Below are 12,266 nucleotides of genomic sequence, written 5' to 3'. Positions count from 1 at the left end.
AAGCCAATCACGATGGTTAGAGGGCCGGCTACGCTGCTCGTTGATTGACAACATAAATTCACGAATCCGTTTAATGTTCGCTTAGCTCCTTGAAACAGATGATTTGATTGACAGAAGCAACAACCAATTATCGCTCGAAAATGTAATCTCTTTCTATTACCTTTGGACTTTAGGATCTAAAGCTGCAGTTAATTTCTTTACCATTCCCCACCCGATTACGTAATCATATAACCGCCTAATGACGGGTCTATTACCCTTGCGAAATGGCGCCATATTGAGAGTGCTGCCATTGACAACCAAGTGACGTCTTCAGAAGTTCCTGTTTATGTATGGATTTTAAACATTCGGTATTATTTTGGAAGTTTTGATTAATGCTTCTTTGCTGGTGTTGAAATCAGACCTACAACGTAATTTTACATTATAGATTATATTATGTATAATTTTGAAGTTGCTGCAGATAATTCAGGTTTAATGACATCTTATTTATTTGTGTAACAATTCACCTTCTTTTACTCTTAAAACTTGAAATTCATCCAAGGTATACTCGGGCATATTGAATATGATAAGGTTGAAAATCGAACATGTAAAATCATTTTTTGTTCCAAGTAATGCATGTTCTGTACAATCAGAATGTGATGATGGTAGCACAGCAAGCTTGAGCAGCTGCTTCCATTAAATTTCACATTTTCAGTATGGTAGAAGTATGAGTTTTGCTAATGTAGCTTTAAGAATTTGGGAATTTATTTGTCAGATGCAAGAAGTCAGAAGCCAGGATAGAATTCAAAAGTATTTCAAGCTTATTTCATGCTACCTATACACAAGTTAACATTTAACTTTATAAACAAGGTGCAAAATAAATGTCTATCCCTGCACAACTCTTCACTCCTAAAATTGTGAGAATGAGACAAGGAAGTTGCACAATTTTAATCTGGGAACACCTATAATCTCTGAATTAACATATTAGGCCACCAAACATTAGCTAATATCTGTTCTTTAAGATAAAGTAATGGCGAAATCATAATTACTATTTTTCATTTCTCATATCATTATAAGACATGTACCAGTTCTTTGAACTCTCTATTGACACGCCCCACTGTTAGGTGCCTTTGACAGCTTGTCCCAAATTTGGAATTATTGGATAAATTTAAAATGTACTTTCCTCTCTGAAAAAAATATTGTATCGGTCAAGGGCATTGTTGGAGACTGTCTGACTCCAAATCTTGATATTACTATTTGATTGTTTATTACCTAATCCTTACAGACTGATTGTTAGTTGGATGTTGTGTATCTGTCTGTCTTGTTTGTTTATAGCTTCAAACAAATCAACCTTGCCGTCACTCTTTGGATTAGATCAGTGTTTCCCAAACTTGACAATTTTAAGGCATGAGGACTTCAACTCCCAGAATTCCACAGCCAGCGTTCTGGGAGTTGAAGTCCTCATGCCTTAAAATTGTCAAGTTTGGGAAACACTGGATTAGATAGATATACTTTATTAAAGTCAGCAACCAATACAGTATAGAAAAAAAGAAAAAAACCAAAATGTAATAAATAGACATATATTAACCCTAATCACTCTGTAAATCATGTATATTAGGTAAGCACCTAAATTTAATGTAATTTAAAAATTGTAGACACAGAATCTAAGCAATCTATAAACAACTTGACCTTGCCAATTTAAGGACTAATTTTACAGTTTTTCATTTAGAAAATCACATAGTGAGGTAAGAGATGGAAATTTAACTGAAGCTGAAGCATCCTTGAAATACCTGAGGAACTTATTTGCATGTGCTCATTTGGCAGTTGAACTCTACAAGGACATTATACATTTCCCATTTTCTCTCATCAAAAATAATAATAATGAAACTTTCTGTTTCTTTTCCTGCCAGCAGGTAGTATGTTATTTTTCTCTTTGTACTAAACAGTTATAAATCATATAACTGTTATAAATCATTTTGTTAAAGTAGTCCATGAAAAAAGATAAATCAATTTAAATCTTGTCAGAAATCAAATTGTGACAGAAATCGAGAATTTGTTTTTCAGTATTTACTTTATGTAAGTTAGAAGGAACTGTTATCTGCCTATCATAATAACTATGCATGATTCTATAAATATGCTAGTTCAGTGATGGCAAACCTTTTAGAGACCAAGTGCCCAAACTGCAATCCAAAACCCACTTATGCATCGTCGGGTGGCGGGTGGATGTGGCCCATTGGCTGGGTGTGGCTGCAATAGTAACACTCGATTGGGTGGGACTAAAAAGTTCAATCAATCAATTCCAACTTTGCAAGATCTTTTCCCATGAGAAGTTGAAATTGACTGATTGAACCTTTTTTTTTTCACACGGCAGTGAAGGCCTAAAGTGAAAAGATTTTATAAAACCCAGCTAAATGCCTAGCACTGGGGTGACGGCGCACGTGCCCACAGAGAGGGCTCTGAGTGCCGCCTCTGGCACCCGTGCCATAGGTTCGCCACCACTGTGCTAGTTTATTTTGTCTGAAGGATTAGCAGTACTTTACTAAAAAGCTCAAAACTAGAAAACTAGAAATACTTCAGAAATATCAGTCCAGAAGTCCTCAATATTTTCAAATTTTGAAAACAAACAAGAACAAAAAATTTTTTTTTGAAAGAACAGCCAGAGACATTAAAGAATAGTTAATTTATTACAAATTATCTCAAAAAAGTAGCCCCAGTTGACAAGTGATAGAATAATCAACCTTGACATATCTTGTATCAAATATGTGTTTGTGGTATTCATTTTGAAACCCATTGCATCATGAGAACTATTTAATACTGTAATTTAATGCTGTGTTTGAAGAGAGAAAGAGCCAACTGCCTGAACAGGTGTGTTGGGTAAGGCAGTGCCCACATAAACATAGGCGTAAACGGCTTGACAAAGCTATTAATTGGGTTAAAGTGGTAAAGGATCTTTTTCTTTAGAAATGAGGCATCTGAAATGCTTGTTTGGTGACTTAAAAGAGTACAGCAAATGACTTCATGTCTCTTTCACACCCTCTTTGCAATTTTACTTTCTCTAAACAGGTTTTTGGCGAAACCCTAAATGAGTCAGACAAGTTTTTCAGCTACTGGTTATAAGCAAGAAAATATTTTCTGCCTTCAAAAGGAATAGTTTTTGCTTTTTTGAGGGTTGGAGGTTTTTAAAAGCAAAATAAATATATTAAAACTCTTGTGATATTTATGCTGTAATTTTGCTGTATTAAGAGAGCTGTATTAAGAGAAAAGAAGTGAGAAATGTTGGTAAAAACTGGCATTTTTACACTTATTTTTAATAGCAGAATCTGGGGTGCTATGAAGTCCCCAAAATGCAGGCAGAGGCCAAAATTGCATCTATCAACAAAAATGAAAGAAACCCCCCTCCAGCATATTGTGAAGAATGGTTTGCCTCTGGAAAATCAAAAAGGAAATGTGGGCATCACATTAAAGCCAAGTATGGGGGTGCACAAAAGATGATGTCATGGTTCCAATAGATAAAGCCAAATATATCAGAATTCTGAGGCTAGAGGTTTGCTCAAAGAACATATTTATTAGATAGAAAGTATCAGCATGGTCAAAAGTGAAACCAAGTTTAAAATTCCCTCCAAAGAGTTACATTATTACAAAGTCAAATTTCCCACCCCAGTGCTATGCAATCAGTTACGCTCCTCAATAAAATAGTTCAGTGAGCTTTCTGATATCCTGCCCAACCCCCTAGCATAACCAATAGAATGACCTTGGCTCCCATGGGACACAGAGTTGTTTAGACTAGCAGAAATCCTCTGCACCCCCTCCCAATCACGTGGCAACTTAGAACGAGCAAGATGCTACATATGCTACATGTCCTTCTCTATCAGGGTCCTATATCCTTATGTCCTAGGAATGCTTCACTTTGTGAACCTGAGAATAGTCAATTTTTGTAAGTATCTCATACTGCACTTTTTTGGAGATCAGAGTTATAATAAGTTAGGCTAACATATAGATACCTTAGTGTATTGACATTCCCTTGCAATGCTACCCCAAAAGTATGGCTTTTATATTCCTGCTCCTTTTAATTATTACTTGTCTTGCCTTTACATTTTAAATATGATGGTAATAGCTCCATGCTAGCAAAGACTCTGCCTCCTGCAGGTTTCCCATTAATATGATGCACTGTTTTCTGCAACTCTTAAGCAAAGACTCCAACCCAATAATACCAACCAATCATAAAATATTGATATAGCTACTGCTCTATCAGTTAACTTCTTGGAATAATCCAGTGTTTACTAATTGACAAGAAAAATGTCCACACATGAGTTGCATTGCTCAAAGAAATAATTTGCTTGATTGTGCTGCCCTTTGGATTTCTTGTGGTGATAGAGAATATAATATTGTGCTATTGCCAAAGTACATTTCAAGTACTTTTTAGAAAATATGGAATGAAATGTGAATGTGCTTGCTGCTAGGAGAAGAAAAGGGGGGAAGAATTGTCTATGGCCTGGATCCTTATTTTAAGAAGGTTCAAGAAACAAATATGCACTCGCTAGCATTAATGATATTACCCAGTCAGACAGTGAACTATCTGCAAGCAAACAATGAAGCTCAGAGAGCACCAAGGACATCAAAACCAAATATTTTCTGCATCTCTTCCACTATATTCCAGTTTTACTTACAAGAACTACCTGACCTTCAAGAAAGCTTTTTGGCAGGCAGAAAAGAAGTGGCATTGGCAGTAACTTATGACATTGGAGGTGATAAGAATTTGTACACTCTCCCCATGTCATCCAGATATGAAAAAAATCTAGGTAAAGTGTTATTAGAATTAGCTTTCCTTTTTAAAAACAAGGAGATGTGAGTGAGGTGACACTCGGCCAAGTGTCAATGTACATTGTATCTGTTCCTTTGTAGATCAGAATTCAGCAGCCTATGGGAGGCCGTGCTTTTAATTTTAATTCTTTGGCAGTTTAGGACAGTGAAAAATACTTTATAGATGCCTATTAGAGGTACATATTTTAAAACTGGACAAATATTTGAGTTAATTAAATGTGATGTTTTAAATGAAGTTTTTTTTACTGGTAGGACTTCTCTATATGTAGCCTGCTGTACAAATGATATCCTGAACTAACACAAATCAGATTCATATTACACAGTTCTGGTTAATTCAGAAAACATTTGTGAGATCTAGTTTCACCTAGATATTCTTCAGATAATAATATCTTTAATTAAGATCAGAATGAAATCAAAAACAAAAAACAAAAACCTTTCATTCAATCGGTCTTGGCAGTGGTTTGGTAAAGAACGGAACTGATCTAAATTATTTCTGTACTAAAATATAGATAAAAATATATAGCACGTGGCTAAATCAGTGGTTCTCAACCTGTGGGTCGGGACCCCATTTGGGGTCGAACGACCATTTCACGGGGGTCGCCAAACAACGCAGTCTGCCATTTTTCCCCCCCTTTTCCTTAGCTGTGCTACTCCCTTTTATTCTATTGGCTTTTGAAAGCCAATAGAATAGACTCTCTTGAATAGAGTCTAATTCTATTGGCCTTCAAAAGCCAATAGGAATTGTCCAGGCTGTCTCTGCCCTGCTGAGCCCGCCAAAAGTCCCATTCTGCAAACGGTGCTGCACCAGTTGTGTAGTCCTCGACTTACAACCGGTTGAGTAGTCCTCGACTTACGACCGGTTGGGGGGTCGCGGCATTAAAAAGGTTGAGAACCAATGGGCTAAATCTTGATTAAATTTATATTTTGCAAATATTAGCATATGCACTATTGAAAGCGTACCTTTGAAATACTAGAAAAACCAAGCCAAAATGCTTTGGTAAGTGAAAGAAAGATCCCTAATGGCATGTCCTTCTCTTGCTTATTAACATATTCCAAAAGGAATTTTGTCTGCCCATGTTCCCCATTCATGTTTCTATCATTTTTGGAAAACATATATAAATGAGATTTGTTTGTCTGTTAATCCTCTTAATCCTAATCTGACAGTACCCAATTCATTATCACTCTAGGGCACTTTTATTTCATGTGCTGAAAAGCTCAAGGAAAGTTTATTCATGGCACTTCATAAAAGTTTCAGTGGCACCAAATGCTATAAGCTTGTGCTGCTATTTCCAGGCCATTTTCTAAAAGAAACAGTTGAAGGACAATTAAAATTTTAATTATATCTGAAATATCCATTTTAAAAATTAGAAGATTCTTAGTCTATTTCATCCATTTCATTACCAATAGTGACTCATCGCAAATCTCCAAGGTTTCAGGAAGGGCTTTTTCAGCTCTACCTCTGGAGCTTGTAATCTAAGACTAATAACAACATTAACGTAATTATAAAGCTAAGAATTGCCATCAAAGTCCACCCTAACCATTTTGCATCATTAGCCTATCCCTTTGGCTATCAAAGCTTCCTTCCAGATTGCCCTTCCATATTCTAGTCTATGTCATATTGTAATCATGCAGCTATATTCATGATATAGTCCAGTTTATGGAGTAATAAACTAATTTACAATATAATATACAATCTCCATGTATTCACAGGAATATTCCAGAAATAAGAGTGAAAGTATTAATGCAATTTGGAATGTGTTGTACTTGCCAGAGACAAAGGTCTCAATAGCTAAACATATCCATCATAAAAGTGATTAAAAATAAATTTTTGAAGGAAAAATAACATCAGTAGGAAGAATGTGCATTATGTTCAAGAATGAGATAATCATTGTACCGGTGGAATATATAATGGGTATATAGATCTAACCCAATATTTTTTTTAAATGTACAAAGTGGCAGTCCTAAATGCTATTGCAAATTCAGGCCAGGCTACAATGCTGAAATGGAGAGAGCTGTCTAGATGTACAAGCCTTTCCATTAACTATAGTCCTTTCAAAGCTCTTCTTTTCTTAATTTCCTCATGACTTTGTTGAAAAATCCAAGTTAATTAACTGCTCTCCTTATGCACTATCTGAAACTTTTCCAGTAGCCTGTTTATCCTCAACATTTCTCATAGGTGCTTAGTATTCCCTTCCATGGAAGCAATTAGTAGCAAAGCATCTGGACCCTTTTCAGATGAACTAGTCATCATTAATACATTGATTAGATATTGTCTCAAACAATAAGAAAGGTGCTGTACGTTTGGAACAGTACTAAAGATGCACATTTCATGGATAAACTAGAACACAGTTTTACCTGAAGCTGAACAAAATTCAAAAATGTATAAAATTATAATCCAGCATTCCTTAGACATGGCCACCCAAATAAATTAATGCAATTAAATATATCTGTTATTATTTGGCTGTGCTCACAAACCCAGTTAAATATACACATTGGCTTTTCTATTCTTACAGTAGATTGTGTCATGTTTGTCTTTTGTGTTTTTTGGAAGGACAAAAAACTGAAGCTGAAATACTAATACTTTGGCCGCTTAATGAGAAGAGAGCACTCATTGGAAAAAACTGATTTTGAGAAAGGTTGAAAGCAAAAGAAGAAAGGAATGGCAGAGGATGACGTGGTTAGGTAGTGTCATTGATGCAATGAACATGAATTTGGGAAACTGGGAGACAGTGCAGGACAAGAAGGCTAAGGTCCAGGGGGTCACAAAGAGTCAGATATGACTTAGTGATTGGATAATAACAACAATCATTTTACTGAGTAAGCTTCATAAAGCATAAAGGACATGTATTATACTTGGCTGTATAACCAAGAATTTTGGGTAGCCTTCTCCAACTGCTACCATCCAGATATGTTAATCTTCAGTTTTATAAAATGCTGTTCAGGATTTGGCATTATGGGAAGCTGAAATCCCAAACACTTAGAAAGTATTAGATGAAGATGTTTCTGTTGAAGCATGGATTGTGAATTATGTCATAGTGGAGATTAAACAATTGAGTATAGTTTCTAGTGGAATGCCCATATTCGTTAGTCAAGTATGCAACTGTAACAGAGGAAGAGGGACTCTGTAAAATTAGCTCAATTTATTTCTTCAGAATAATCTGCTTTCTATGTGATCCAGATTTTCTCACTTTTCTTCCTTCATAAAGAGGTTTGTTTCCTGAGAGATAATGACTGGATACTGTTTAACTTTCTTTAAAGTTTCCCCATTCTGCATCAAGTTACCTTTAAAGAAAATTAAACAGTATGTCAGTGAAAATCCAGCATGGGGGGGGGGAAACCCCGTTTTTTTGAGATGCCAGACTAGCGTGCATTCATGTGCTTCCAATCCCCTTGCTTGCTGCAAAGTCAGATTGGAGTCCTCAGGCTGCTGCTGCCAGTCCATTTCGAGTTGGTCCAAAAGTGAAGGGAATGGTTCCCACCCCACCGGATCGCTGCGGGGCTTCGTTTCCAAAAACCCTCTGCACAGGCTTTGGACAAATTTCAAGACTGAAAAAGAAGCAACCGGAGTGAACAGCTGTTCAAAGGAGGAGGAAGAAGGAGAAAGTGGGAGAAGTCACTACCGAACAGGTGAGGCGTGACAGGTGTCTGGGCATGGTAGGCCTGGCTGCAGGGGCCCTTTGGCCTGGTAAGTGGTTGCGGGGTGCATGGGGGCAGCTCTCTCTTCCCCCATCTGTCTCGTGGCAGTACCTCCCACCTACCCACCCTGCAGAGAATCAGTTGTTAAATTATTTGAATCCCACCACTGGTTGTAGGCCTTTTCTGTATCAGATAGAAGCAGGGCTGCTAAGGACGAGGTGATACTAAATTAAATGCCTCCCTTAAATATAATGTGCTCCAACCTTTCTTCCCATCCCTAGTTCCTCCCTGCATTCTTCCTTTCTCCTCAATTTCACCCCAGTTCCTTCTTTCTTTTCCAACCCACTTATGTCGTACCACGTAACAACATAGCACCTCTGTTTTCTAAATATATTAAGAAGCGAATTTCAGACTCTGATCTGTGGAGACTAGATCTGTTCCAATTATCCCAACATTAATGGCACCATTAGACACCATTATAAAATCCATTTGCCATTGGAAGAGGTACATTTATCCCTTCCATAACTAGGGGCTCCACATTAAGAACGCCATCAGGCTTGGAAATACTTCAATATTTTATTGCTATTAAGAATTTACTATTATCTGATAACTTTTAGCCAGTTAGGTGATAACACCTATGAATTTTGATTGACTTATGATTATGCTTATGATTATAGACTGGACTGAAAAGACAAAGCCACCTCAGAAGAAGTCAGCAACAAACTCATGTTGCTATGAAAACCACATGTATGCCACCAGAGTCAAGTCTGATTTAAAGATGTTACCTTTAGAGGGAATTTCAACCTTTTACGCTGTAATCTATAGGACATCTTAAAATGGGTTATGTTAGAACATTTATGATTTACTCAGTTTTTTCTATAGTATTTTTGAATAAAGTGGACAAGTATCCCAGATGGAGAGACAAATCCATCTTAAAAGTATTATAATTCCTTTCTGCTATAATATTAATCAAACATAAACTAGATATAATTTTTATAACCATATGTTTCAGAATGGGAAAAATTTGTGAATGAATATCTAAATTTGGGCATCCCAAATCTCATCAGGAGAATTTTGCTGTGGACAATATAAAATTAAGAAGATGGGATGATGAAAAGAGCTATGTAGTCTCATGGCTGTTCAAATTTAGAATTTTAGCTCAGTTGTAAAATCTGATAAAATCTATCTTCTGCCATAAATTTATACCATGGTCTGAAACATATCCATTTTATTCAATTTCTAGCCATCTGCAGTGTGAAACTAATAACTGATGCATTTTATTAAGTTATGGAAATAAATATTAAAGGCCAGTTGTTTGCTTTCAAAATGTTTCCAAAGATTTGCTAGTTGAGTTGTGCTGGGTTTAAATTTACTCCTAATAATGCTAACAAGCTTAAAAACTACAAATATCAAAGTGGGAGGAGAAAATAGAAAAATAGAAATGAACTGATAATCCAGGAATCATTAGATGGCTGTCCAATCCTTCCACACTGCCTATATGTGAGACATTGGGTTTCTACACAAAGTATTTTGAATAATGGCAAAGCTCATGAGTTGAGAAACATTTTCCCATTTTCAAGATCTTGGGAAAGAAAGAAAAGAAAGAAAGAGAAAAAGGAAGGAAGGAAGGAAGGAAGGAAGTCTCGTAGCAGATGACTGCAAAATGAGTAAACTGGGTGACCAGTTGTGAAGGCAAACAAAATTCAGGAATGCATCACTAGAGGATCACCAGCAGGAAAAATGATGTCCTAATTCCGCTGTATAGGACTTTTTCAGACCTCATTTAGAATATTTTCTCCATTTCTGGAGACATCACTTAGGCAACCTTGGCTCTTTTATGACTCATGGACTTCAACTCCAGAATTCCTGAGCCAGCATAGCTCAGCTTGGAAACCTCCCTTCCCTTCAGCATGGCTGGCTCAGGAATTCTGGGAGTTGAAGTCCACAAGCCATAAAAGAGTCAAAGTTGCCTAGCCCTGGTATAGGTAGTACCTTGCTCAGTAGTAACTGTGAGAGGGATCACGGAGTCCTAGTGGACAATCACTTAAATATGAACCAGCAGTGTGCTGCAGCTGCCAAAAAAGCCAACACAGTGCTAGACTGCATTAACAGAAGATCATGTGAAGTGTTAATACCACTTTACAATGTCTTGGTAAGGCCACACTTGGAATACTGCATCCACTTTTGGTCATCACAATGAAAAAAAGGTGTTGAGACTCTAGAAAGAATGCAGAGAGGAGCAACAAAGATTAGGGGAGTGGAAGCTAAAACATAAAGAATGATTGCTGGAATTGTGTATGTTTAGTTTGGGTATGTCTAGAAAAGAAGGACTAGGAGTGACATGATAGCAGTGTTCCAATATCTCATGGGTTGCCACAAAGAAGAGGGAGTCAAGCTATTCTCCAAAGCACCTGAGGGCAGGACAAGAAGCAATGGATGGAAACTAATCAAGGACAGAAGCAACCTAGAACTAAGGAGAAACTTCCTGATATTTCGAACAATTAACCAGTGGAACAGCCTGCCTCCAGAAATTATGAGTGATCCAACAGAAGTTTTTAAGAAGAGATTGGACAACCATTTGTCTGAAATGGTATAGGGTTTCCTGCCTGAGCAGGGGGTTGGACTAGAAGACCTCCAAGCTCCCTTCCAATTCTGTTATTCTGTTCTATTCTATTTCCTCAAGCTGGCAAGAGGGAAGTTCAACAATAATGTTAGAAAGTATTACTTCACAGTGGAAACTTGGAAATAACTTTCAATGGAACTAGTGGGTCAGTCATCAGTAACTTAGTTTAAACATGTTTGGGATAAACAAATGTCCACTATCGGGGGAAAAAATAAAAATGAAATAATAAAAATAATATTTAAAATTAATAAATAAAAAATTGAAAACAAAAACAAAAATCTCGAAGGGCAGATTCGATAGGCCACTGAGTCTTTTTTGCTATGTTTTTCCATGTTTCTATCAAATCCTAGGCTGCCCTTTTTCCAGAACTTCGCTTTCCCCGCTTCCCGCTTCTCTCTTACGCCGCCTCTTCCCCGCATGGACATTTTAGGAGTGGTCTTCATTATATACTTAGGGGCCGGGAAGGCGGGGGGAGCGTTGCAGCCCAATGCCCGAATGGGGCGGAGCAGTTCAGTTTGTCTGAACTGAGCTCTGGCGTAGAGCGACCCGAGATGAGAAAAGCAGAGGCCCGGCCACGTCAGCACGACCACCTCAGCAACGCTGCTAGGGGATCCGGAGGAGGAGGAGGTGGAGGTGCGGACCGCGCCGGCGGAGTGCCGACTGGAGCCATGGAAATCCCCTCTGGTCTGATATTGGTACGCGGGTGGGGAAGCAGCTGCAAGGGAGACGGGCGCCACGGGGGATGGGGAGGCATCACAACAAATGCCTACGTAAGAACTTAGGTCTCTAAACTTTTGGCACGCGTTTGGCCAGGCAGAAAAAAAAGAGTGCTGGGATACTGGAGGAAAAAAAATCTTCCTAAGGGGGACAGAAACAGAATGAAGTGGTCTTAATAGTGGCCTGATAACCCTTCGGACTACAGTGGAGGGAGGGGTAGCTGAGGAAAACACCAATCCGACTTAAAGCATTATCCAGGGTAAAGGTGCACAGAATTGTGAAGTGACAGGGACCCAAAGGGAGAAATGAATATTGAAAGAATTCATACATATCTGCACTGTTAACTATCTTGGACAAATTCTGATTTGATGTTTATTTGCTTAATATGCTGTTTATTTGCTTATTATGTTGTCAAGATAGAATCCTTGTAATGTAAATTTTGTTACATATTTGCATATACTTAAACAACTTAACAACAATAACTTATATAGGA

General features: G+C 37.6%; 1 protein-coding gene and 1 long non-coding RNA gene across 5 annotated transcripts in view; both read left to right on the top strand.

The window, feature by feature from the left end:
- Positions 1-5,620: 5,620 nt before the first annotated feature.
- On the top strand, positions 5,621-9,760 carry LOC120303493. The gene is made up of 2 exons (XR_005555480.1): positions 5,621-8,424; positions 9,111-9,760. It is a non-coding gene; the product is annotated as an uncharacterized LOC120303493 (long non-coding RNA).
- A 1,512-nt stretch (positions 9,761-11,272) lies between these two features.
- The window catches only part of COPZ2 (COPI coat complex subunit zeta 2), a 36,956-nt gene continuing 35,962 nt past the window's right edge, over positions 11,273-12,266 (top strand). The window contains exon 1 of one of the 4 annotated variants that reach the window (XR_005555479.1): positions 11,273-11,751. Coding sequence is in view for 2 of the 4 variants with exons in the window: in XM_039333085.1 (XP_039189019.1) it covers positions 11,608-11,751 (144 nt within the window). In the remaining 2 variants the exon portion in view is untranslated. The remainder of the gene's footprint in view (positions 11,752-12,266) is intronic. The other 3 variants (XM_039333085.1, XR_005555478.1, XM_039333084.1) reach the window with 3 other exon arrangements.

This window comes from Crotalus tigris, unplaced genomic scaffold, assembly GCF_016545835.1.
Source record: "Crotalus tigris isolate CLP2741 ecotype Arizona unplaced genomic scaffold, ASM1654583v1 scf7180000024472.5447098, whole genome shotgun sequence".
NCBI lineage: Eukaryota > Metazoa > Chordata > Lepidosauria > Squamata > Viperidae > Crotalus > Crotalus tigris.
This window is presented reverse-complemented; position numbering and strand designations above follow the sequence as displayed.